Below are 27,544 nucleotides of genomic sequence, written 5' to 3'. Positions count from 1 at the left end.
CTCCACAGTGTAAATGGGGCCTGTGGAATACCTCCACAGTGTAAATAGGGCCTGTGGATTACCTCCACAGTGTAAATGGGGCCTGTGGAATACCTCCACGGTGTAAATGGGGCCTGTGGATTACCTCCACAGTGTAAATGGGGCCTGTGGATTACCTCCACGATGTAAATGGGGCCTGTGGAATACCTCCACAGTGTAAATGGGGCCTGTGGAATACCTCCACAGTGTAAATGGGGCCTGTGGAATACCTCCACAGTGTAAATAGGGCCTGTGGATTACCTCCACAGTGTAAATGGGGCCTGTGGAATACCTCCACGATGTAAATGGGGCCTGTGGATTACCTCCACGATGTAAATGGGGCCTGTGGAATACCTCCACAGTGTAAATAGGGCCTGTGGATTACCTCCACAGTGTAAATGGGGCCTGTGGAATACCTCCACAGTGTAAATGGGGCCTGTGGATTACCTCCACAGTGTAAATGGGGCCTGTGGAATACCTCCACAGTGTAAATAGGGCCTGTGGAATACCTCCATGGTGTAAATAGGGCCTGTGGATTACCTCCACAGTGTAAATAGGGCCTGTGGATTACCTCCACAGTGTAAATAGGGCCTGTGGAATACCTCCACGGTTTAAATTGGGCCTTTGGAATACCTCCACGGTTTAAATAGGGCCTGTGGAATACCTCCACAGTGTAAATAGGGCCTGTGGAATACCTCCACAGTGTAAATGACCCCTGTGGATTACCTCCACAGTGAAAATGGGGCCTGTGGAATACCTCCACAGTGTAAATGGGGCCTGTGGATTACCTCCACAGTGTAAATGGGGCCTGTGGATTACCTCCACAGTGTAAATGGGGCCTGTGGAATACCTCCACGGTGTAAATGGGGCCTGTGGATTACCTCCACAATGTAAATGGGGCCTGTGGAATACCTCCACGATGTAAATGGGGCCTGTGGAATACCTCCACAGTGTAAATAGGGCCTGTGGAATACCTCCACAGTGTAAATAGGGCCTGTGGAATACCTCCACAGTGTAAATAGGGCCTGTGGAATACCTCCACAGTGTAAATAGGGCCTGTGGATTACCTCCACAGTGTAAATGGGGCCTGTGGAATACCTCCACAGTGTAAATAGGGCCTGTGGATTACCTCCACAGTGTAAATGGGGCCTGTGGAATACCTCCACGGTGTAAATGGGGCCTGTGGATTACCTCCACAGTGTAAATGGGGCCTGTAGATTACCTCCACGGTTTAAATGGGGCCTGTGGATTACCTCCACAGTGTAAATAGGGCCTGTGGAATACCTCCACAGTGTAAATAGGGCCTGTGGAATACCTCCACAGTGTAAATAGGGCCTGTGGATTACCTCCACGGTTTAAATAGGGCCTGTGGAATACCTCCACAGTGTAAATAGGGCCTGTGGAATACCTCCACAGTGTAAATGGGGCCTGTGGAATACCTCCACAGTGTAAATGGGGCCTGTGGAATACCTCCACAGTGTAAATGGGGCCAGTGGAATACCTTCACAGTGTAAATGGGGCCAGTGGAATACCTCCACGGTTTAAATGGGGCCTGTGGAATACCTCCACAGTGTAAATAGGGCCTGTGGAATACCTCCACAGTGTAAATAGGGCCTGTGGAATACCTCCACAGTGTAAATAGGGCCTGTGGATTACCTCCACGGTGTAAATGGGGCCTGTGGATTACCTCCACGGTGGCGGGGCAGCAGACAGCGTTTAGCGATCGTTGGCACGCCGACTGAGTTCTGTCTGCACCGCCAGCACTGTCTAATACCCACACACCCAGCAGAATGATGGATAGAAATACACTGTGGTGGGCCAGCATTAATCCACGTGGGAGGAGAGGAAGACAGAGAGACAGACAGAATAGATGGAGAGTGGGGGGAGGAGAGGAAGACAGAGAGAGAGACAGAATAGATGGAGAGTGGGGGGAGGAGAGGAAGACAGAGAGAGAGACAGAATAGATGGAGAGTGAGAGGAGGAGAGCGTACATGTGTGCGAGAGAGAGAGCCAACTAACATAAGCCAACTCTCTCTCCATCCCTCCCTCTGCCTGTGGTGTGTTATGATAGTGTTTTTATAATGTGATGACTTCGCTACTGTACTGAGACCGTACTGAGACTCCCGACACTGTACTCTACTGTAACCGTCTGGCAGGCATAAACAAACACCTGGATCCAAATCAAAAGGAAATATTCAGGTGTTGCCGTGAAGCTCAGTGAGATATTGATGCATAGCAGTCTTTAAGGTTCTCCTTAGGGGAAACAGAGGAGGGAAATGGGCCAATCGCATCCCAACGTCTTGACAATCATAGCAGCCACTGCAGGTGGTGGAGGGGGGAGGAGGACAATAAGCTAGATTCATTTAGCAGGACAATAGCAAGGGTTGATGATGATGATGTGATAATGTGAGGTTCTGGCAGTTCAGTGGATATGTCAGGTTTGGATACTAAGAGAGAGAAACCCCACCCTGTCCCAGCATCCCTGATAGCATCATCCACCCGACCCGACCCCACCACAACACCCCCACACTACCCTCACTCCCCTACCCCGCCCATCCCTGTCTGTGGAATGTGGTGGGCTATTTATTTGGGTGCAGCGGGAACTGTTCAGCTCGTAAACATACACCTTAACCACAACTATTATGCTCCTCTCTCTGGAAAGAGCTCAGTTAGAGAGAGGAGAAAGGGCTGAGTCAGAGAGAGAGGAGAAAGGGCAGAGTCATACAGAGAGAGGAGAAAGGGCTGAGTCAGAGAGAGAGAGGAGAAAGGGCTGAGTCATACAGAGAGAGGAGAAAGGGCTGAGTCATACAGAGAGAGGAGAAAGGGCTGAGTCAGAGAGAGAGGAGAAAGGGCTGAGTCAGAGAGAGGAGAAAGGGCTGAGTCATGCAGAGAGAGGAGAAAGGGCTGAGTCAGAGAGAGAGAGGAGAAAGGGCTGAGTCATACAGAGAGAGGAGAAAGGGCTGAGTCAGAGAGAGGAGAAAGGGCTGAGTCATACAGAGAGAGGAGAAAGGGCTGAGTCATACAGAGAGAGGAGAAAGGGCTGAGTCAGAGAGAGAGGAGAATGGGCTGAGTCAGAGAGAGAGGAGAATGGGCCGAGTCATACAGAGAGAGGAGAAAGGGCTGAGTCATACAGAGAGAGGAGAAAGGGCTGAGTCATACAGAGAGAGGAGAAAGGGCTGAGTCATACAGAGAGAGGAGAAAGGGCTGAGTCATACAGAGAGAGGAGAAAGGGCTGAGTCATACAGAGAGAGGAGAAAGGGCTGAGTCAGAGAGAGAGGAGAAAGGGCTGAGTCAGAGAGAGAGGAGAAAGGGCTGAGTCAGAGAGAGAGGAGAAAGGGCTGAGTCAGAGAGAGAGGAGAAAGGGCTGAGTCAGAGAGAGAGGAGAAAGGGCTGAGTCAGAGAGAGAGGAGAAAGGGCTGAGTCATACAGAGAGAGGAGAAAGGGCTGAGTCATACAGAGAGAGGAGAAAGGGCTGAGTCATACAGAGAGAGGAGAAAGGGCTGAGTCATACAGAGAGAGGAGAAAGGGCTGAGTCAGAGAGAGAGGAGAAAGGGCTGAGTCAGAGAGAGAGGAGAAAGGGCTGAGTCAGAGAGTGAGGAGAAAGGGCTGAGTCATACAGAGAGGGAGAGGGAAAAGAGCTGATTCAGCGAGAGAGGAGAAAGAGCAGATTCAGCGAGAGAGGAGAAATAGCTGATTCAGCGAGAGAGGAGAAAGGGCTGAGTCAGAGAGTGAGGAGAAAGGGCTGAGTCAGAGAGAGAAGAGAAAGAGCTGAGTCGGGAGAGAGGAGAAAGGGCTGAGCCGTATAGAGAGAGGAGAAAGGGGTGAGCCAGAGAGAGGGGAGAAAGGGCTGAGTCAGAGAGAGTGGAAAAGGGCTGATTCAGAGAGAGAGGAGAAAGGGCTGAGTCAGAGAGAGGAGAAAGGGCTGAGTCAGAGAGAGGGGAGAATGGGCTGAGTCATACAGAGGAGAGGGAGAGGAGAAAGAGCTGATTCATATAGAGAGAGAGAGGAGAAAGAGCTGATTCAGCGAGAGAGGACAAAGGGCTGAGTCAGAGAGAGAGGAGAATGGGCTGAGTCATACAGAGAGAGGAGAAAGGGCTGAGTCAGAGAGAGAGGAGAAAGGGCTGAGTCAGGGAGAGAGGAGAAAGGGCTGAGTCGTATAGAGAGATGAGAAAGAGCTGAGTCGTATAAAGAGATGAGAAAGGGCTGAGTCAGAGAGAGAGGAGAAAGGGCTGAATCAGAGAGAGATGAGAAAGGACTGAGTCAGAGAGAGGAGAAAGGGCTGAGTCAGAGAGAGAGGAGAAAGGGCTGAGTCAGGGAGAGAGGAGAAAGGGCTGAGTTCTACAGAGAGAGGAGAAAGGGCTGAGTCAGAGAGAGAGGAGAAAAGGCTGAGTCAGAGAGAGTGGAAAAAGGGCTGATTCAGAGAGAGAGGAGAAAGGGCTGAGTCAGAGAGAGGAGAAAGGGCTGAGTCAGAGAGAGAAGAGAAAGAGCTGAGTCGGGAGAGAGGAGAAAGGGCTGAGCCGTATAGAGAGAGGAGAAAGGGGTGAGCCAGAGAGAGGGGAGAAAGGGCTGAGTCAGAGAGAGTGGAAAAGGGCTGATTCAGAGAGAGAGGAGAAAGGGCTGAATCAGAGAGAGGAGAAAGGGCTGAGTCAGAGAGAGGGGAGAATGGGCTGAGTCATACAGAGGAGACGGAGAGGAGAAAGAGCTGATTCATATAGAGAGAGAGAGGAGAAAGGGCTGAGTCAGAGAGAGAGGAGAATGGGCTGAGTCATACAGAGAGAGGAGAAAGGGCTGAGTCAGAGAGAGAGGAGAAAGGGCTGAGTCAGGGAGAGAGGAGAAAAGGTTGAGTCGTATAGAGAGATGAGAAAGAGCTGAGTCGTATAAAGAGATGAGAAAGGGCTGAGTCAGAGAGAGAGGAGAAAGGGCTGAATCAGAGAGAGATGAGAAAGGACTGAGTCAGAGAGAGGAGAAAGGGCTGAGTCAGAGAGAGAGGAGAAAGGGCTGAGTCAGGGAGAGAGGAGAAAGGGCTGAGTTCTACAGAGAGAGGAGAAAGGGCTGAGTCAGAGAGAGAGGAGAAAAGGCTGAGTCAGAGAGAGTGGAAAAAGGGCTGATTCAGAGAGAGAGGAGAAAGGGCTGAGTCAGAGAGAGGAGAAAGGGCTGAGTCAGAGAGAGAGGAGAATGGGCTGAGTCATACAGAGAGGGAGAGGAGAAAGAGCTGATTCATACAGAGAGAGAGAGAGGAAAAAGTGCTGAGTCAGAGGAGAAAGAGCTGAGTCAAGGAGAGAGAGGAGAAAGGGCTGAGTCAGGGAGAGAGAGAGAGGATAAAGAGCTGAGTCAGGAAGAGATGAGAAAGGGCTGAGTCAGAGAGAGAGGAGAAAGGGCTGAGTCATACAGAGAGGGAGAGGAAAAAGAGTTGATTCATACAGAGAGAGAGAGAGGAGAAAGAGCTGATTCAGCGAGAGAGGAGAAAGGGCTGAGTCAGAGAGAGGAGAAAGGGCTGAGTCATAAAGAGAGAGGAGAAAGGGCTGAGTCATAAAGAGAGAGGCGAAAGAGCTGAGTCAGAGAGAGAGAGGAGAAAGGGCTGAGTCAGAGAGTGGGGAGAAAGAGCTGATTCAGCGAGAGAGGAGAAAGGGCTGAGTTCTACAGAGAGAGGAGAAAGGGCTGAGTCAGAGAGAGAGGAGAAAAGGCTGAGTCAGAGAGAGTGGAAAAAGGGCTGATTCAGAGAGAGAGGAGAAAGGGCTGAGTCAGAGAGAGGAGAAAGGGCTGAGTCAGAGAGAGAGGAGAATGTGCTGAGTCATACAGAGAGGGAGAGGAGAAAGAGCTGATTCATACAGAGAGAGAGAGAGGAGAAAGTGCTGAGTCAGAGGAGAAAGAGCTGAGTCAGGGAGAAAGAGCTGAGTCAGGGAGAGGAGGAAAAGGGCTGAGTCAGGGAGAGAGAGAGAGGATAAAGAGCTGAGTCAGGGAGAGAGGAGAAAGGGCTGAGTCGGAGAGAGAGGAGAAAGGGCTGAGTCATACAGAGAGGGAGAGGAAAAAGAGCTGATTCATACAGAGAGAGAGAGAGGAGAGCTGAAGAGCTGAGTTCAGCGAGAGAGGAGAAAGAGCTGAGTCAGAGAGAGAGGAGAAAGGGCTGAGTCAGAGAGAGAGGAGAAAGGGCTGAGTCAGAGAGAGAGAAAGGAGAAAGGGCTGAGTCAGAAACAGGAGAAAGGGCTGAGTCAGAGAACAGGAGAAAGGGCTGAGTCAGAGAGAGGGAGAGGAGAAAGGGCTGAGTCAGAGAGAGAGGAGAAAGGGCTGAGTCAGAAACAGGAGAAAGGGCTGAGTCAGAGAGAGAGGAGAAAGGGCTGAGTCAGAAACAGGAGAAAGGGCTGAGTCAGAGAGAGAGGAAAAAGGGCTGAGTTCTACAGAGAGAGGAGAAAGGGCTGAGTCAGAGAGAGAGGAAAAAGGGCTGAGTTCTACAGAGAGAGGAGAAAGGGCTGAGTCAGAGAGAGGAGAAAGGGCTGAGTCAGAGAGAGAGAAGAATGGGCTGAGTCATACAGAGAGGGAGAGGAGAAAGAGCTGATTCATACAGAGAGAGAGATGAGAAAGTGCTGAGTCAGAAACAGGAGAAAGGGCTGAGTCAGAGAGAGAGGAGAAAGGGCTGAGTCAGAGAGAGAGGAGAAAAGGCTGAGTCAGAGAGAGAGGAGAAAGAGCTGAGTCAGAGAGAGAGGAGAAAGGGCTGAGTCAGAGAGAGAGGAGAAAGGGCTGAGTCAGAGAGAGAGGAGAAAGGGCTGAGTCAGAGAGAGAGGAGAAAGGGCTGAGTCAGAAACAGGAGAAAGGGCTGAGTCAGAAACAGGAGAAAGGGCTGAGTCAGAGAGAGAGGAGAAAGGCCTGAGTCAGAAACAGGAGAAAGGGCTGAGTCAGAAACAGGAGAAAGGGCTGAGTCAGAGAGAGAGGAGAAAGGGCTGAGTCAGAGAGAGAGGAGAAAGGGCTGAGTCAGAAACAGGAGAAAGGGCTGAGTCAGAGAGAGAGGAGAAAGGGCTGAGTCAGAGAGAGAGGAGAAAGGACTGAGTCAGAGAAAAGGGCTGAGTCAGAGAGAGAAAGATCTGATTCAGAGCAATGAGGATTTGAAGATGACTCTGACATTTTGTATCACATGGGGATATTCCTCAGCCTTAAGTGTCCCAGCGTCGCCTAATTAGCTAGCTTTTGAGGTGGCACGTTCGGCTAAGGATGGTTTGTTTGTGAGGCTGAGTCCGCGCCAGGTATGGGCCGAACAGGAGAAAGGGCTGAGTGACATCCTTCACAATTGCTTGTTCTGATATTTCCTTTAAAAAAAGTAATAAAAATGAATATTACTGGACTGTTGGCTAAAAAGACCTGCAATAACATCTGTAAATCTGTGTACAAATACTTAGATTTGTATCTACTTTCTCCTGAATCATGAGATTTATTCAATCAAAGAGTTGAATTCATTCTAACAATGAAGTCTCCATGTCAATTAACTCTCTATAAAAATGTCACAAAGTTATTTGAGCTATATAAAGTTAAACGATTGCAGAGGGGGAGAGTGCAGTAACCAGACCCTCTGTGCCAACTTTTCCCTATAGGATTCAGGTCACCAAGTGGTATCTGATGAATGGGGACTTGGTGGAGTGGACAGAGACAGACAGACAGCCGCTGGTGTCAGTCAGTCTAAGGTGGGATGCCTGCTGGTGTCAGTCAGTATAAGATGGGATGCCTGCACTGCTGTTGCAGGGGAGAAACAATGACACTGCATTACTCTACTACCATTAGACTCTACTGAACATCTTGGCCATGTTCTGTTATAATCTCCACCCGGCACAGCCAGAAGAGGACTTGCCACCCCTCATAGCCTGGTTCCTCTCTAGGTTTCTTCCTAGGTTCTGGCCTTTCTAGGGAGTTTTTCCTAGCCACCGTTCTTCTACACCTGCATTGCTTGCTGTTTGGGGTTTTATGCTGGGTTTCTGTACAGCACTTTGAGATATCAGCTGATGTACGAAGGGCTATATAAATAAATTTGATTACTACCATTCGACTCTGCTACCATTCGACTCTGCTACCATTCGACTCTGCTACCATTCGACTCTGCTACCACTCGACTCTACTACCACTCGACTCTACTACCACTCGACTCTACTACCACTCGACTCTACTACCACTCGACTCTACTACCACTCGACTCTACTACCATTAGACTGTACTACCATTCGCCCCAGCTACCATTCGACCCCGCTACCATTCGACTCTACTAACATTCGACTCTACTAACATTCGACTCTACTAACATTCGACTCTACTACCATTCGACTCTACTAACATTCGACTCTACTAACATTCGACTCTACTACCATTCGACTCTACTACCATTCGACTCTACTACCATTAGACTGTACTACCATTCGCCTCTACTACCATTCGCCCCAGCTACCATTCGACCCCGCTACCATTCGACTCTACTAACATTAGACTCTACTACCATTAGACTCTACTACCATTAGACTCTACTACCATTAGACTCTACTACCATTAGACTCTACTACCATTAGACTGTACTATTCATTCTCCTGACCTAGACCAGACAGAGGAAGGCTAACATAGTATTGGCAGTTCACATGATTTTAGTTTGATTGCTTTTCTTTTACATCTGTGGTAATGTCACTTTAAGGAAGTTCTTTAAGTGTTTTTAAAGTGACAAAGTTTAAAGAGTTCTCAGTGGGAAAGCCTCTCTAGAGATTGTGATAACGTATCACCATCTTTCTGGGCCTGAGGATGTAGCTCTGTGTCACCCTCCTCCCCCCACCCATCACCCCAGGAAATGAAGGACAGGGTGACTGGGCAGGCTTTTCTAAATGGACACTGTAGTGAAAACACTGTGCAACAGCAGCTGAGGGAGGGAGGGAGGCAGGGAGGCAGGGAGGCAGGGAGGCAGGCAGGCAGGCAGGCAGGCAGGCAGGCAGGCAGGCAGGCAGGCAGGCACACAGGCAGGCAGGCAGGCAGGCAGGCAGGCAGGCAGGCAGGCACACACACAGCTAGCAATAGAGGGACGAGCTCTATTCACAAGTGTGTCTTTAATCTTCTGTGGCTTTCGTCCTCTTAGGTTTAAAGAGGAACTCACTAAAAGTAGATTTAACCCACAAACAAACACCAAACATCATCAAGAAAGAGAGAGGACCCAGAGATGACCAAGAGATGACCCAGAGGATATGTCTTTAACCAACCAACATCCAAACCAAAATATAATTCTAATGTATCACACACACACACATAAGTTGACCTGCATGTCATGGACTAAGAAAGACTAAAGGAAATCCTCTTACGTTGTGTTTATCATCTGAGTGTGGATCTACTCTTCCTCTCTACATTACACCAGGGACTAGCAGAGATAAGGCCTGCAGCCACGTCATGTAGTACTCCCTGAGGGGAGGGGACGGTCAGAGAACAGGCGGATAGGCCCGGATCCCAAACCATCAGACAGACAACTTCAGGGACCTGAACTACTGATGTTCAGCATCATAGGGAACAGAATTTCACCTAGATAATGTATAATAATATCTATAAAACGCTCAATAAATTATTAGACAACTGCATCTCATGTGCATTGGCATAACCTTCACACATGACATTTTCTCATGAATAATTTCTTATTAAAAGTACAATTTCATTTAAAGTGTGACCCTCTACATGCAGTTTATTAATGATAAGCCAACTCCAAGGGAGGAGGGGCTGTGCCAGGCCAAGCTGTCTGAGGTAGCTCTGGGCCATGTGGCACAGGCCAGGCTGTCTGAGGTAGCTCGGGGCCATGTGGCACAGGCCAGGCTGTCTGAGGTAGCTCTGGGCCATGTGGCACAGGCCAGGCTGTCTGAGGTAGCTCGGGGCCATGTGGCACAGGCCAGGCTGTCTGAGGTAGCTCGGGGCCATGTGGCACAGGCCTCTGTCTGAGGTAGCTCGGGGCCATGTGGCACAGGCCTCTGTCTGAGGTAGCTCTGGGCCATGTGGCACAGGCCAAGCTGTCTGAGGTAGCTCGGGGCCATGTGGCACAGGCCAGGCTGTCTGAGGTAGCTCTGGGCCATGTGGCACAGGCCAGGCTGTCTGAGGTAGCTCGGGGCCATGTGGCACAGGCCAGGCTGTCTGAGGTAGCTTGGGGCCATGTGGCACAGGCCAGGCTGTCTGAGGTAGCTCGGGGCCATGTGGCACAGGCCAGGCTGTCTGAGGTAGCTCGGGGCCATGTGGCACAGGCCAGGCTGTCTGAGGTAGCTCGGGGCCATGTGGCACAGGCCAGGCTGTCTGAGGTAGCTCGGGGCCATGTGGCACAGGCCAGGCTGTCTGAGGTAGCTCGGGGCCATGTAGCACAGGCCAGGCTTTCTGAGGTAGCTCGGGGCCATGTGGCACAGGCCTCTGTCTGTGGAGGAGGGGACATGTGTTGGGTGACAGGGGGACAGAGACACCACGACATCAACCTGACCAGTGATGTAGTCCTCACACACACTAACAAATACGGACACAACCATACTGAAAGAGAATAGGAGGTGCCTGGAAGTCCCAGCTTTTCTGGCCTTCAATATCTTGCCCTCATCGCTCTAATGAGGGCTAGGCAGTACCGGTGAGCAGACGCACGCACGCACGCACACACACATCTAAGCAAGGCAACATCACAGGGCTGATTCATACCACCTGCTCCCCAATTACACTTCTCATCTGCAGACAGGGCAGGCATCACTTTGGACTGCCTGATGTGTTGAAGAAAGGACACAGGGATGGTTGTGCGTCATTCACAGCCAGCGATGGTTTAGTACCTCCTGGTACCAAGGCACCCTGAGGGGGGCCATTCTATCTCCAACTGGGTAGGTCTTAGTCCAAGAGCAATTACACACACACATGCACACACACGCACACACACGCACGACACCCACGCACACACAGTGACACACACAGTGACACACACACACACACACAGTGACACACACACACACAGTGACACACACACAGTGACACACACACACACACTTAACAATAACTATTTATCCATGTATAGTCCTCTTTTCAGGCTGATTTCATATATTTTCTTCAGAAGGACAAGATAAAGAGGTGACTGCTCTCCCCCCTCCCTCCCACCTGTTGCAATCACCACTTCCTGTTTGGCCCTGCGCTACTTCCTGTCAACACCCGCCGCGGGTGGTGTGTGTACACTGTGCTGTGTGTGTGTGTGTATACTGCAGTGTGTATTGCAAAGCTCTCTGTATCACTGTTACTGCTGAGATATAGTCCTGCACCGTTAGGCTGACACACGTAAATTTAAATGATGAGGTAGGCTGTGGATGTAGATTAAATTATGAGATAGGCTGTGGATGTAGATTTAATGATGAGGTAGGCTGTGGATGTAGATTTAAATGATGAGGTAGGCTGTGGATGTAGATTTAAATGATGAGGTAGGCTGTGGATGTAGATTTGAATGAGGAGGTAGGCTGTGGATGTAGATTTAATGATGAGGTAGGCTGTGGATGTAGATTAAATTATGAGGTAGGCTGTGGATGTAGATTTAATGATGAGGTAGGCTGTGGATGTAAATTTAAATGATGAGGTAGGCTGTAGATGTAGATTTAATGATGAGGTAGGCTGTGGATGTAGATTAAATGATGAGGTAGGCTGTGGATGTAGATTAAATGATGAGGTAGGCTGTAGATGTAGATTAAATGATGAGGTAGGCTGTGGATGTAGATTAAATGATGAGGTAGGCTGTGGATGTAGATTAAATGATGAGGTAGGCTGTGGATGTAGATTTAATAATGAGGTAGGCTGTGGATTTAGATTAAATGATGAGGTGGGCTGTGGATGTAGATTACATGATGAGGTAGGATGTGGATGTAGATGTAATGATGAGGTAGGCTGTGGATGTAGATTAAATGATGAGGTAGGCTGTAGATGTAGATTAAATGATGAGGTAGGCTGTGGATGTAGATTTAAATGATGAGGTAGGCTGTGGATGTAGATTTAAATGATGAGGTAGGCTGTGGATGTAGATTTGAATGAGGAGGTAGGCTGTGGATGTAGATTTAATGATGAGGTAGGCTGTGGATGTAGATTAAATTATGAGGTAGGCTGTGGATGTAGATTTAATGATGAGGTAGGCTGTGGATGTAAATTTAAATGATGAGGTAGGCTGTAGATGTAGATTTAATGATGAGGTAGGCTGTGGATGTTGATTAAATGATGAGGTAGGCTGTGGATGTAGATTAAATGATGAGGTAGGCTGTGGATGTAGATTTAATGATGAGGTAGGCTGTGGATGTAGATTAAATGATGAGGTAGGCTGTGGATGTAGATTAAATGATGAGGTAGGCTGTAGATGTAGATTAAATGATGAGGTAGGCTGTGGATGTAGATTAAATGATGAGGTAGGCTGTGGATGTAGATTAAATGATGAGGTAGGCTGTGGATGTAGATTTAATAATGAGGTAGGCTGTGGATTTAGATTAAATGATGAGGTGGGCTGTGGATGTAGATTACATGATGAGGTAGGATGTGGATGTAGATGTAATGATGAGGTAGGCTGTGGATGTAGATTAAATGATGAGGTAGGCTGTGGATGTAGATTAAATGATGAGGTAGGCTGTGGATGTAGATTTAAATGATGAGGTAGGCTGTGGATGTAGATTTAAATGATGAGGTAGGCTGTGGATGTAGATTAAATGATGAGGTAGGCTGTAGATGTAATTCCCTGAAATCATCAGTGTTCCATAGGGCAGTCAGTCCGTATGGTGATTCTCCTAGCGGAGTTCTTTACTCACATTGATCTCAGTAGATAGCTAGCTATCTGCTGACGGCTGGGCTGGGCTGGGCTTGTGTTTGTGTGCGTGTGTGTGTCAGCAATCCGCCACCCAGAGCTAGGCATCAGCTGGCTGCCTACTTTAGAACACTCATGCTCCTAGCATGCATTGTCCCTTGTCCAATTAATAATACAATGCTGTCAAATGTTTAAAAAATACAACAAAGTCGTCTTACAAAGTTGGACAAAACTGTATATGAGAAATGTTTGTGTTGTTCTTATTCAGAAACCCCCCCAGTATTCTCATAACTTCAAATTTAGTTCATTCATCACTAGCAATGACAATGTGTAATTCTTGTGTAGAAAGCACTTCTTATTAAATTCATACAATTCTCATACAGTTTACCGTTCACAGAGGGCCAAATGATTCATGAATGGAGGAGAACATTGCTAGGTGTAACAATGCTAGGTGTGAGGGACAACAAAACAGCAGAAAATGGTAGCGCTCAACACTAATGAATCACGCTGGCAGCACACCTCGGTTGAAAGGCCTCAGAAACATTACATCATCTGAAGTAATAAAAGAAGAGATACCTTCTGCTTTTTCAAAAGTTGGAAGTACACAGAGTTCAAAAATCTGTTTCTGAGTGTGTAGATAGAGGAGTGTGTGTAAAGAGATTTAACGTCACACTATAATTTACTCTTCAGAAACCTTAAAGCCAACGTCTCTGTTTCCATGGTTACCTTTGGCACAGAAGCTGTTTTTGGTTTGTGTGTTGTGCTGTGGTTGACTGGTGTTCGTCTGGAGGTTGGACACACAGCAGGGCTACTGGAGAGGAACCATAGAGAATCAGACGGTACATGATAGGGATGCCACCCAATATGGCAACAACAGGGACACGGCAAGGGAAAATTCCACCCAATCTGGCAACAACAGGGACACGGCAAGGGAAAATTCCACCCAATCTGGCAACAATAGGGACACGGCAGGGGAGAATTCTACCCAATCTGGCAACAATAGGGACACGGCAGGGGAGAATTCTACCCAATCTGGCAACAATAGGGACACGGCAAGGTAAAATTCTACCCAATCTGGCAACCGCAAAAGGGAGTACAGCCAGGGGGACTCAGAGGTGCAGGCCGATTAACATTAAAGGACGTGTGTGTGTGTGTGTGTATGTGTGCGCTCATGGCCTTTGCTCTCAGCATATACATTTGAGACCTCAAAGGTCAAAAGGTCAAACCAGAGTAGTTGACATTAAGGGCGGTGTCCACAACACTGACAATCTATCTACAACACTGGTTGATGGTTGGAGAGTATGGTTCAGCTTTGATGGAAGGGTCCATAGCAACACTCATTAGCTGCTGTTGCTAGTGCGTGGGGAGGCTGGCTGAGCTGTCACGGAGTGTGTTGGCATGTGGGGGTGGCACAGAGGGCACAAAGAGAGGAGGAGGAAAAGTGGACTGGAGAGGGCACAGTTTTAACCCTCTCTGAAGCACTTCATGCTCTCTTAAGGCTCTCAGATGGAAGGGTTTTCACTCAGTATGCTGCCTCACAGATTGGGCTACAGCAGAATCTATCCAAGGCAGTGCAGGAACACAGTCTGCTGTGCTAGTATGGAAATACCTTGCTCATGTGAAACTCCAACCGCCTCATGTACCTCTCGATGGTTTTGATTTGCTGCAGACAGAAATAGAACAAGCTAGAGTTAAAATGTGTTGGTGACAAGAGAAGATATTGTCAGTAAATCATGCATCTACGCCTCTAAACCATGACAGCATTTAAAACAGAGGGTAACATGATCAAAGAGGTTAGACTTTCAGCTGAGAGGAGACTATGGTACGGTAATCTAATCCCTCCTCTGACTTTACCTGGCAGGGAACTTCATTAAATGTAAACACACACTTCAAAGATCCATCCCATCCCCACTCTGACAGAAAGGTTAGGCAGGCCCTACCCAGGCCCTACTCACTCACCTTGTCAAGGTCATACAGGACTCCCTGGGGGGAAAAACACGCACGCACACACACACACACACACACACACACACACACACACACACACACACACACACACACGTTAGTTACTGCACAGTATATGGAGGCACAGCTCACGTCTACACAATTAAATGCAAAGCATATTGCGGTTGTCTGACATCAAAAGGAATATGATTTCTATTAAAACAGCCTCCTCTCATGGAGAAGCTGTCTGAACAAAATGTGTTTGTTCTGTGACTAGCGTACTAGCTACCAGCTTCAGAACCCAGGTGAGAGGCATCTTATGTGAAATGTCACGATGATGAAACAACACCATTATCATTAACAACATTATCATCAGACTAATTAGAATGAGGAGACATGAGGTTCGCTAGCAGTGTTAATCAACCCAGGCCTCTGGGACTACCGTTTCTCATATCGGATCCCAACACTAGCAGTGTTAATCAACCCAGGCCTCTGGGACTACCGTTTCTCATATCGGATCCCAACACTAGCAGTGTTAATCAACCCAGGCCTCTGGGACTACCGTTTCTCATATCGGATCCCAACACTAGCAGTGTTAATCAACCCAGGCCTCTGGGACTACCGCTTCCCATATCGGATCCCAACACTAGCAGTGTTAATCAACCCAGGCCTCTGGGACTACCGTTTCTCATATCGGATCCCAACACTAGCAGTGTTAATCAACCCAGGCCTCTGGGACTACCGTTTCTCATATCGGATCCCAACACTAGCAGTGTTAATCAACCCAGGCCTCTGGGACTACCGTTTCTCATATCGGATCCCAACACTAGCAGTGTTAATCAACCCAGGCCTCTGGGACTACCGTTTCTCATATCGGATCCCAACACTAGCAGTGTTAATCAACCCAGGCCTCTGGGACTACCGCTTCCCATATCGGATCCCAACACTAGCAGTGTTAATCAACCCAGGCCTCTGGGACTACCGTTTCTCATATCGGATCCCAACACTAGCAGTGTTAATCAACCCAGGCCTCTGGGACTACCGTTTCTCATATCGGATCCCAACACTAGCAGTGTTAATCAACCCAGGCCTCTGGGACTACCGTTTCTCATATCGGATCCCAACACTAGCACATCTGATTCATATAATCAAGGGCTTGATGAATAGTAGACTAGTCAAGGGCTTGATGAATAGTAGACTAGTCAAGGGCTTGATGAATAGTAGACTAGTCAAGGGCTTGATGAATAGTAGACTAGCCAAGGGCTTGATGAATAGTAGACTAGCCAAGGGCTTGATGAAAAGTAGACGAATTCAAGGGCTTGATGAATAGTAGACTAGTTCAAGGGCTTGATGAATAGTAGACTAGTCAAGGGCTAGTTGAATAGTAGACTAGCCAAGGGCTTGATGAAAAGTAGACGAATTCAAGGGCTTGATGAATAGTAGACTAGTTCAAGGGCTTGATGAATAGTAGACTAGTCAAGGGCTAGTTGAATAGAAGACTAGTCAAGGGCTTGATGAATAGTAGACTAGTTCAAGGGCTTGATGAATAGTAGACTAGTTCAAGGGCTTGATGAATAGTAGACTAGTCAAGGGCTTGATGAATAGTAGACTAGTCAAGGGCTTGATGTACAGTAGACTAGTCAAGGGCTTGATGAATAGTAGACTATTTCAAGGGCTTGATGAATAGTAGACTAGTCAAGGGCTTGATGAATAGTAGACTAGTCAAGGGCTTGATGAATAGTAGACTAGCCAAGGGCTTGATGAATAGTAGACTAGCCAAGGGCTTGATGAAAAGTAGACGAATTCAAGGGCTTGATGAATAGTAGACTAGTTCAAGGGCTTGATGAATAGTAGACTAGTCAAGGGCTAGTTGAATAGAAGACTAGTCAAGGGCTTGATGAATAGTAGACTAGTTCAAGGGCTTGATGAATAGTAGACTAGTTCAAGGGCTTGATGAATAGTAGACTAGTCAAGGGCTTGATGAATAGTAAACTAGTTCAAGGGCTTGATGAATAGTAGACTAGTCAATGGCTTGATGAATAGTAGACTAGTTCAAGGGCTTGATGAATAGTAGACTAGTCAAGGGCTTGATGAATAGTAAACTAGTTCAAGGGCTTGATGAATAGTAGACTAGTCAAGGGCTTGATGAATAGTAAACTAGTTCAAGGGCTTGATGAATAGTAGACTAGTCAATGGCTTGATGAATAGTAGACTAGTTCAAGGGCTTGATGAATAGTAGACTAGTCAAGGGCTTGATGAATAGTAGACTAGTCAAGGGCTTGATGAATAGTAGACTAGTCAAGGGCTAGTTGAATAGTAGACTAGTTCAAGGGCTTGATTAACAGTAGACTAGTCAAGGGCTTGATGAATAGTAGACTATTTCAAGGGCTTGATGAATAGTAGACTAGTCAAGGGCTTGATGAATAGCAGACTAGTCAAGAGCTTGATGAATAGTAGACTAGTCAAGGGCTTGATGAATAGTAGACTAGTCAAGGGCTTGATGAATAGTAGACTAGTCAAGGGCTTGATGAATAGTAGACTAGTCAATGGCTTGATGAATAGTAGACTAGTCAAGGGCTTGATGAATAGCAGACTAGTCAAGAGCTTGATGAATAGCAGACTAGTCAAGAGCTTGATGAATAGTAGACTAGTCAAGGGCTTGATGAATAGTAGACTAGTCAAGGGCTTGATGAATAGTAGACTATTTCAAGGGCTTGATGAATAGTAGACTAGTCAAGGGCTTGATGAATAGCAGACTAGTCAAGGGCTTGATGAATAGTAGACTAGTCAAGGGCTTGATGAATAGTAGACTAGTCAAGGGCTTGATGAATAGTAGACTAGTTCAAGGGCTTGATGAATAGTAGACTAGTCAAGGGCTTGATGAATAGTAAACTAGTCAAGGGCTTGATGTACAGTAGACTAGTCAAGGGCTTGATGAATAGTAGACTAGTCAAGAGCTTGATGAATAGTAGACTAGTCAAGGGCTTGATGAATAGTAGACTAGTCAAGGGCTTGATGAATAGTAGACTAGTCAAGGGCTTGATGAATAGTAGACTAGCTTAATCAGATGTGCTAGTGGTTGGATAGATCCAACATGTGAAATGACAGGTAGGTCCCTGAGGACTGGGTTGAGAACCACTATGCTACATAGGAGTGTATAGGACAGGGTTCCCCAACAGGCACCTCGCGGGTCATGTTATTTTGTCCCCCTCAAAACAAAAGTTGTTTAAATTGTATTTAGTTTTTCATTGTTGGACATAAAAGACTGATAAAACCCCAGCAAATCAGCTCCAAATTATTTACATTTTGTAAATCTGTCCCAAGCTATTCCCACGCATAATAGAGAGAGATATGTGATATAAGCAAGGTTTGAAATGATTATGTTTTAGTCAAATATTATATCTGTCTGGGCTTTATGCGGTCAATACAAATGACTTGTAATTACGCTCCTGCCCCCTGACCATCTTCTGAAGAAAAAAACATTCCATGGCTGAATCTAGATGATGATCCCTGGTGTAGGGTCTATGATGTATTTAGGATTGACATATACTACAGTTAGTGTTGTTGATGACATCCTGTCTCACATCCTGTCTCACCAGTCTGGAGTTCCTCTTCATGTCCTTCATCAGAGAGGTGAGTTTGTCCAGCCCTGTCTGGTGCACCTCCAGATACTCACTGAGGGAGAGAAAGGGGAGAGAGGGATGGAGGGGGGAGGGGGGGAGGGGGGGGGGGGGGGGGGGGGGAGGGGGGGGGGGGGGTAGAGGGGAGGGAGAGAGTGGGAGGAGGGTTGATATGGGAGGGGGAGGGAGAGAGAGAGAGAGAGGGGGAAGGAGAGAGAGGTGACAAGAGGGAAAGAAAATGGAGAAAGTGAGAGGGGAAACGAGAAGGGGAGAGAGGAAGAGAGGGAGAGACAAAAGAAAAGGGAGGAGGAGGGTGGGGGAGGAAGGGAGAGGAGAAGAGGAGGGAGGGGCAAGGGAGGGAGAAAGGGAGAGGAGGAGGGGCCATAACTTACTATACAGCTGTCAATACAGACATGTCACCAACGTTATCATATGGGCCATCTGTGTGTGTGTGTGTGTGTGTGTGTGTGTGTGTGTGTGTGTGTGTGTGTGTGTGTGTGTGTGTGTGTGTGTGTGTGTGTGTGTGTGTGTGTGTGTGTGTTGTGTGTGTGTGTCCAAGGGATGGAAACTATGTGAGAGGCGAGGCAGCATGTTTGAGTGATGAGAGGGGGAGGGAAAGAGAATGTGTGTATTAGCAACAGCTTCTATCTCCAAGCCATTAGACTGCTGAACAGTTCATCAAATGGCTACCCGGAAACTGTTTTACGCTGCTGCTAATCTTTGTTTATCTATGCATAGTCACTTTACCCCTACCTACATGAACATATTATCTCAAGTACCTTAACTCTCCTGTACCACCTGTATATAGCCTCGTTATTGTTATTTTATTGGGTTACTTTTTTTATTTGAGTTTATTTAGTAAATATTTTCATAAAACTGCATTTTTGGTGAAGTGCTTGTAAGTAAGCATTTCACAGTAAGGTATACACCTGTGACAAATAAAATGATTTGATTTGAAAAGAGGGAGAGGAGAAATAGGGGTGTCAGTGGAATGTGTGTGTGTTAGGGCTGGGAATTGCCAGGAAACTCACGATACGATGTCATCACTATACTTAGGTGACAATTTTGTATAACCTTGTTTTAACTAGGCAAGCCAGTGAAGAACAAATTCTTATTTGCAATGACCAAACCCTCCCCTAACCCAGACGACGCTGTGCCAATTGTGCGCTGCCCAATGGAACTCCCAATCACGGCCGGTTGTGATACAGCCCTGGATCGAATCCGGGTCTGTAGTGAAGCCTCTAGCACTGCAATGCAGTGCCTTAGACCGCTGTGCCACTCAGTCCCCCAGATACAATATGCATTGCAATTCTCACTATTCTCCCAAATCTATATGTGTTGTGACTCGATACTGGGATTTTATTGCGTTTCGATGTTCCAAACATATTGCTCACCATACTATATGTCTAATGCAGAGGGACCAGAGAGCCATGGAAATAAAAGTGCCTAAAACAAATTGGCTCCCTATTTAAAAAGATGGAGAACAAGCTATGAAGGAAAAATACTAGAGTTTTGGTGCAGGTACAGCCAACTAATGCAAAATAATATTGTGATATTGTTAAAATTCTATGATATATCATCCAAAAATAATATCCCAATTTGTAAATGTTTTTATTTTTTCTGTGTGTGTGTGCTTACTCCAAGCCTTGTTTAAGGGCCCCATACACCTCCTCCACCCTCTCAGGCTGGGGCTCCCTGGAGCCGCTGCTGGCCTTGTGCCCTGACAGATGGGGCTTCTTGGGCTTGGACGTGGGTTTCTTCTGCACTGCGGAGTTCCCCATGAACGAGTTACACCTGGACACACACACAGAAACAAACAAAATTGGACGGTTTTCTTTGGGTCCTCAACAAAAGAAATAGTCACAAAGGAGGTCTTTTTTTTAAAGTCAATACAGCCATTTTGACTACTCACTCCATATGAGTCATGCAGTTGTCTTTTCATGACAGGATACAGAAAAAGCACACACACACACACACACACACACACACACACACACACACACACACACACACACACACACACACACACACACACACACACACACACACACACACACACACACACACACAGCCTAGCGACAGCCCAATCGCCTAGCGACAGCCCTCACGGCAACCTGGCCCCAGTATAGTAGGCGGAGGAATAGGAACCTTTTAATTTTTATTTATTTATTTCACCTTTATTTAACCAGGTAGGTCAGTGGAGAACACCTTTATTTAACCAGGTAGGTCAGTGGAGAACACCTTTATTTAACCAGGTAGGTCAGTGGAGAACACCTTTATTTAACCAGGTAGGTCAGTGGAGAACACCTTTATTTAACCAGGTAGGTCAGTGGAGAACACCTTTATTTAACCAGGTAGGTCAGTGGAGAACACCTTTATTTAACCAGGTAGGTCAGTGGAGAACACCTTTATTTAACCAGGTAGGTCAGTGGAGAACACCTTTATTTAACCAGGTAGGTCAGTTGAGAACACCTTTATTTAACCAGGTAGGTCAGTGGAGAACACCTTTATTTAACCAGGTAGGCCAGTGGAGAACACCTTTATTTAACCAGGTAGGTCAGTGGAGAACACCTTTATTTAACCAGGTAGGTCAGTGGAGAACACCTTTATTTAACCAGGTAGGTCAGTGGAGAACACCTTTATTTAACCAGGTAGGCCAGTGGAGAACACCTTTATTTAACCAGGTAGGCTAGATCACCTTTATTTAACCAGGTAGGCCAGTTGAGAACACCTTTATTTAACCAGGTAGGTCAGTGGAGAACACCTTTATTTAACCAGGTAGGCCAGTGGAGAACACCTTTATTTAACCAGGTAGGTCAGTGGAGAACACCTTTATTTAACCAGGTAGGTCAGTGGAGAACACCTTTATATAAGACTCAAGCTTCGGTGATTTTTGCAATTCGTTTCAGTCATTGGCAGCAGAGAACTGGAAGGAAAGGCGGCCAAAGGAAGTGTTGGCTTTGGGGGTGACCCGTGAAATATACCTGCTGGAGCGGGTTCTACGGGTGGGTGTTGCTATGGTGACCATTGAGCTGAGATAAGGCGGGGCTTCAGCTAGCATAGACTTATAGATGAATTGTACTGGGGTCAGGGGTTAGTCTTCTTCAGAAGTCTACTAACTGCTCTAGTGGCGATGTGTGACATTCACATACTCTTTATACTATTATCTACCCGACAGTGATGGAACTGGTTTGATGGAATGAGGTCCTCATGATTGACTCTTAAATCTCTAAGATTATGAACAAATCATGAGACAGGTTCATATTTATACATACTAGGTTTCCAATGCAAGTGCATCTCTACCTCTGTGTTTCACTTCTAATTGTATATAATGAAGTAAGGTCAAGAGCTTTAACAACTAGTGTGTGATGGTGTGTAGTGTAGATTACAGGAACACAGCAGTGGTATCTTCATAATGAGAAACACAGTGACTTCAGGAAGCGTTCACACCCCTTGACTTTTTACACATCTTGTTGTGTTACAGCCCGAGTTAAAACTTGATTCAATTGAGATTGTGTCACTGATCTATACACAGCATCCCATAATGTCAAAGTGGAATTTTGTTTGTAGATATATAAAAATTTTATGAATAAATAAAAATGAAGCTGAAATGTCTTGAGTCAATAAGTATTCAACTCCTTTGTTATGCCAAGCTTAAATAACTTCAGGAGCAAAAATGTGCTTAAACAAATTGCATAAAACGTTGGATGGACTTATTCTGTGTTCAATAATAGTGGTTAACATGATTTTTGAATTACAATCCCATCTCTGTACCCAACACATACAATTATCTGTAAGGTCCCTCAATCGAGTAGTGAATTTCAAACATAGATTCAACCACAAAGTCCAGGGAGGTTTTCCAATGCCTCGCAAAGAAGGGCACCTATTGGGTAAAAAAAAAAGCAGATATCGAATATCCCTTTGAGCATGGTGAAGTTATTAATTACACTTTGGATGGTGTATCAATACACCCAGTCACTACAAAGATACAGGCATCCTTCCTAACTCAGTTGCCGGAGAGGAAGAAACTGCTCAAGGATTTCGCCATGAAGCTGATGGTGATTTTATCACAGTTAAAGTGTTTAATGGTTGCGATGTGAGAAAACTGAGGATGGACCAACCACATTGTAGTTACTCCACAATACTAACCTAAATGACAGAGTAAAAGGAAGGAAGACTGTGCAGAATAAAAGTATTCTAAAACATGCAACCAGTTTGAAACAAGGCACTAAAGTAATACTGCAAAACCATTTGCAAAGAAAATAACTTTTTGTCCTGAATACAGAGTGTTATGTTTGGGGCAAATCCAACACAACATATGACGGAGTACCACTCTTCATATTTTCAAGCATGGTGGTGGTTGCATCATGTTATTGGAATGCTTGTCATTGGCTAGGGAGTTTTTTTAGTATAAAAATAAATCGGAACAGGGCCTCTCGAGTGGCACAGCAGTCTAAAGCACTGGCTCGCAGTGCTAGAGGCATCACTACAGACCAGGGTTCGATCCCAGGGTGTGTTACAACCAGCCGTGACCGGGAGACCCATGAAGAGGCACACAATTGGCTCAGCGTCATCCGGGTTAGAGGAGGGTTTGTCCGGCCGGGATTTCCTTGGCCCATTGCGCTCTAGCGACTCCTTGTGGCGGGTAGGGCGCATGCACACTGACACGGTCACCAGCTGTATGGTGTTTCCTCCAACATATAGGTGTGGCTGGCTTCCAGGTTAAGTGAGCAGTGTGTCAAGAAGTAGTGCGGCTTGGCGGGGTCGTGCTTCGGAGGATGCACGGCTCTCGACCTTCACCTCTCCCTAGTCCATACGGGAGTTGCAGCGATGGGACAAGACTGACACTACTAATTGGATATCATGAAATTGGGGAGAAAAAGAGGTAAGTACAAAAAATGTAACTGAATACAGCTATAAACACAGGCAAAATCCTAGAGGAAAACCTGGTTCAGTCTGCTTTCAACAGACACTGGGGAACAAATTCACCTTTCAGCAGGACAATAACCTGAAAAACAAAGCCAAAGCTACACTGGAGCTGCTTACCAAGGCGACATTGAATGTTCTTGAGTGGCGTTGTTACAGTTTTGACTTAAATTGGCTTGAAAATATGTGGCAAGATTTGAAAATGGCTGTCTAGCAATGATCAACAACCACCTTGACAGAGCTTGAAGAATTAAAAAAATAATAATGGCCAAATAAAAAGTTTAAAAATCTGTAAATTCATTAGGCCCTAATCTATGGATTTCACATGACTGGGCAGGGGTGCAGCCATGGGTGGGCCTGGGAAGGCATAGCCACACCCACTTGCGAGCTATGCCCAAGGCCAGCCGATCAGTTTTTCCCCACATAGGGGCTTTATTACAGACAGAAATACTCATCAGTTTCATCAGCTGTCCGGGTGCCTGGTCTCATGATGATCCCGCAGGCTCCCGAGTGACGCAGGGTCTAAGGCACTGCACCTCAGTGCTTGAGGCGTCACTACAGACACCCTGATTCGAATCCAGGCTGTATCACATCCGGCCGTGATTGGGAGTCCCATAGGGTGGCGCACAAGTGGCCCAGCGTCGTCCTGGTTTGGCCAGGGTAGGCTGTCATTGTAAATAAGAATGTGTTCTTAACTGACTTGCCTAGTTAAATAAAAGGTGAAATAAATATCAAATAGAAGCAGGATGTCCTGGGTGTGGTCTGCGGTTGTGAGGCCAGTTGGATGTACTGCCAAATTCTCTCAAAGAACATTGGAAGCAGCTTACGGTAGAGAAGTGAACATTCAAATCTCTGTCAACAGCTCTGGTCGACATTCCTGCAGTCAAATCAAATCAAAGTTTATTTGTCACATGCGCCGAATGCAACAAGTGCGCCGAATGCAACCTTACAGTGAAATGCTTACTTACAGGCTCTAACCAAAGGTGCAAAAAAAGTTATTAGGTGAACAATATGTAAGCAAAGAAATAAAACAACCGTAAAAAGACAGGCTATATACAGTAGCGAGGCTATATACAGTAGCAAGGCTATAAAAGTAGTGAGGCTACATACAGATACCGGCTAGTCAGGCTGATTGAGGTAGTATGTACATGTAGATATGGTTAAAGTGACGATGCAAATATGATGAACAGAGAGTAGCAGTAGCGTAAAAGAGGGGTTGGCGGGTGGAGGGACACAATGCAGATAGCCCGGGTAGTCAATGAGTGGGAGCACTGGTTGCTCGGCCCAATTGAGGTAGTATGTACATGAATGTAGAGTTAAAGTGACTATGCATATAAGATCAACAGAGAGTAGCAGTAGAGTAAAAGAGGGGTTGGGGGGGAACACAATGCAAATAGTCCGGGTAACCATTTGGTTACCTGTTCTGGAGTCTAATGGCTTGGGGGTAAAAACTGTTGATAAGCCTTTTTATCCTAGACTTGGCACTCCGGTACCGCTTGCCGTGCGGTAGTAGAGAGAACAGTCTATGACTGGGGTGGCTGGGGTCTTTGACAATTTTTAGGGCCTTCCTCTGACACCGCCTGGTGTAGAGGTCCTGCATGGCAGGCAGCTTAGCCCCAGTGATGTATTGGGCCGTACGCGCTACCCTCTGTAGTGCCTTGAGGTCAGAGGCAGCGCAATTGCCATACCAGGCAGTGATGCAACCATGCTCTCGATGTTGCAGCTGTCGAACCTTTTGAGGATCTCAGGACCCATGCCAAATCTTTTTAGTTTCCTGAGGGGGAATAGGTTTTGTCGTACCCTGTTCTCAACTGTCTTGGTGTGTTTGGACCATTCTAGTTTGTTGTTGATGTGGACACCAAGGAACTTGAAGCTCTCAACCTGCTCCACTACAGCCCCGTCGATGAGAATGGGGTAATGCTCGGTCCTCCTTTTCCCGTAGTCCAAAATCATCTCCTTAGTCTTGGTTACGTTGAGGGATAGGTTGTTATTCTGGCACCACCTGGCCAGGTCTCTGACCTCCTCCCTATAGGCTGTCTCGTTGTTGTCGGTGATCAGGCCTAACACTGTTGTGTCGTCTGCAAACTTAATGATGGTGTTGGAGTTGTGCCTGGCCATGCAGTCGTGGGTGAACAGGGAGTACAGGAGGGGACTGAGCACACACCCCTGGGGAGCTCCAGTGTTGAGGATCAGCGTGGCAGATGTGTTGCTACCTACCCTCACCACCTGGGGGCGACCTGTCAGGAAGTCCAGGATCCAGTTGCAGAGGGAGGTGTTTAGTCCCAGAACCCTTAGCTTAGTGATGAGCTTTGAGGGTACTATGGTGTTGAATGCTGAGCTGTAGTCAATGAATAGCATTCTCACATAAGTGTTCCTTTTTTCCAGGTGGGAAAGGGCAGTGTGGAGTGCAATAGAGATTGCATCATCTGTGGACCGCGCACCAGCGACTCCTGTGGCGGGCCGGGCGCAGTGCACGCTAACCAAGGTTAGCAGGTGCACGGTGTTTCCTCCGAAACGTTGGTGCGGCTGGCTTCCGGGTTGGATGCGCGCTGTGTTAAGAAGCAGTGCGGCTTGGATGGGTTGTGTATCGGAGGACGTATGACTTTCAACCTTCGTCTCTCCCGAGTCCGTATGGGAGTTGTAGTGATGAGACAAGATATTAGCTACTAACAATTGGATACCACGAAATTGGGGAGAAAAAGGGGGGTAAAATAAATAAAAAAAATAGAAAAAAAATAGAAAAAAAGAAAATGTCAGTGAAGACACCTGCCAGTTCGTCAGCGCATGCCCGGAGCACACGACCTGGTCCATCTGGCCCCGCAGCCTTGTGAATGTTGACCTGTATAAAGGTCTTACTCACGTCGGCTACAGAGAGCGCAACCACACAGTCGTCCGGAACTGCATGCCTCAGTGTTGCTTGCCTCGAAGCGAGCATAGAAGTGATTTAGCTCGTCTGGTAGGCTTGTGTCACTGGGCAGCTCGCGGCTGTGCTTCCCTTTGTAGTCTGTAATAGTTTGCAAGCCCTGACACATAAGACGAGCGTCGGAGCCGGTGTAGATGATTCAATCTTAGCCCTGTATTGGTGCTTTGCCTGTTTGATGGTTCGTCGCAGGGAATAGCTTCCGGGTTAGAGTCCCGCACCTTGAAAGCGGCAGCTCTACCCTTTAGCACAGTGTGAATGTTGCCTGTAATCCATGGCTTCTGGTTGGGATATGTACGTACAGTCACTGTGGGGACGACGTCCTCGATGCACTTTTTGATAAAGCCAGTGACTGATGTGGTGTACTCCTCAATTCCATCGGAAGAATCCCAGAACATGTTCCAGTCTGTGATAGCAAAACAGTCCTGTAGTTTAGCATCTGCTTCATCTGACCACTTTTTTATAGACCGAGTCACTGGTGCTTCCTGCTTTAATATTTGCTTGTAAGCAGGAATCAGGAGGATAGAGTTATGGTTGGATATACCAAATGGAGCTTGCCAATTGCACTCTCCCTAAAATCTTTAGACATCTGTGGCATTGTCTTGTGTGGCAAAACTGCACATTTTAGGATAGCTTTCCTGGTCCCCAGCACAAAGTGCACCTGTATAATGATCATGCTGTTTAATCAGCTTCTTGACATGTCACACCTGTCAGACAGATGGATTATCTTGGTAAAGTAGAAATACTCACTAACAGGGATGTAAAGAAATGTGTGCACAAAATGTGAACAAAATAAGCATTTTGTGCATATAGAACATTTCTGGAATCTTAAATTTCAGCCCATGAAACATGGGACCAACACTTTACATGTTACGTTTATATTTCTGTTCAGTATAGAAGCCAGTAGTGGAAAGCGCTTACAGATTTACCCAAAAAGACTCACAGCTGTAATCGACACCAAAAGGTGGTTCTACAAAGTATTAGATACATTAGATAATTAGGTTTTTCCTTTTCAATAAATGTGCAAATATTTCTAAAAACATATTTTCACTTTGTCATTATGGGGCATTGTGTGTCGTTGAGTGAGTTAAAACAGCTATATAATCCATGTTGAATTCAGGCTGTAACAACAGAATGTAGAATAAGTCAAGCGGTATGAGTACTTTGTGAAGGCTCTGTAGCTACTTCCTTATAAACAGCAGGATTATGGGGACACAGTGACAGCAGATTCCTCTACAAGTCAGAACGTACCACATACTGCTGCCTGCCTGGAACCCAATACCGTAAGATGCTCTGGAAAAGCTAAATGACTAACATGTAATGAAGAGCTTCCACAAATCT

At 46.6% G+C, this 27,544-nt stretch overlaps 1 protein-coding gene across 4 annotated transcripts in view; it reads right to left on the bottom strand.

The window, feature by feature from the left end:
- LOC139392268 (rho family-interacting cell polarization regulator 2-like) overlaps positions 1 to 27,544 on the bottom strand; it is a 144,006-nt gene that overhangs the window by 25,757 nt on the left and 90,705 nt on the right. For 2 of the 4 annotated variants that reach the window (XM_071140132.1, XM_071140134.1), the window contains exons 3-6: positions 19,996 to 20,151; positions 18,334 to 18,412; positions 14,753 to 14,776; positions 14,403 to 14,456 (exon numbers count right to left, since the gene is read on the bottom strand). In XM_071140132.1, the coding sequence (XP_070996233.1) occupies positions 14,403 to 14,456; positions 14,753 to 14,776; positions 18,334 to 18,412; positions 19,996 to 20,151 (313 nt within the window). Of the gene's footprint in view, positions 1 to 14,402; positions 14,457 to 14,752; positions 14,777 to 18,321; positions 18,413 to 19,995; positions 20,152 to 27,544 lie in introns of all 4 variants that reach the window. The other 2 variants (XM_071140130.1, XM_071140133.1) reach the window with 1 other exon arrangement.

Source organism: Oncorhynchus clarkii, chromosome 32 (genome assembly GCF_045791955.1).
Source record: "Oncorhynchus clarkii lewisi isolate Uvic-CL-2024 chromosome 32, UVic_Ocla_1.0, whole genome shotgun sequence".
Taxonomy (NCBI): Eukaryota; Metazoa; Chordata; class Actinopteri; order Salmoniformes; family Salmonidae; genus Oncorhynchus; species Oncorhynchus clarkii.
Note: the sequence above shows the minus strand (reverse complement) of the source record. Positions and strands in the feature narration are given on the sequence as shown.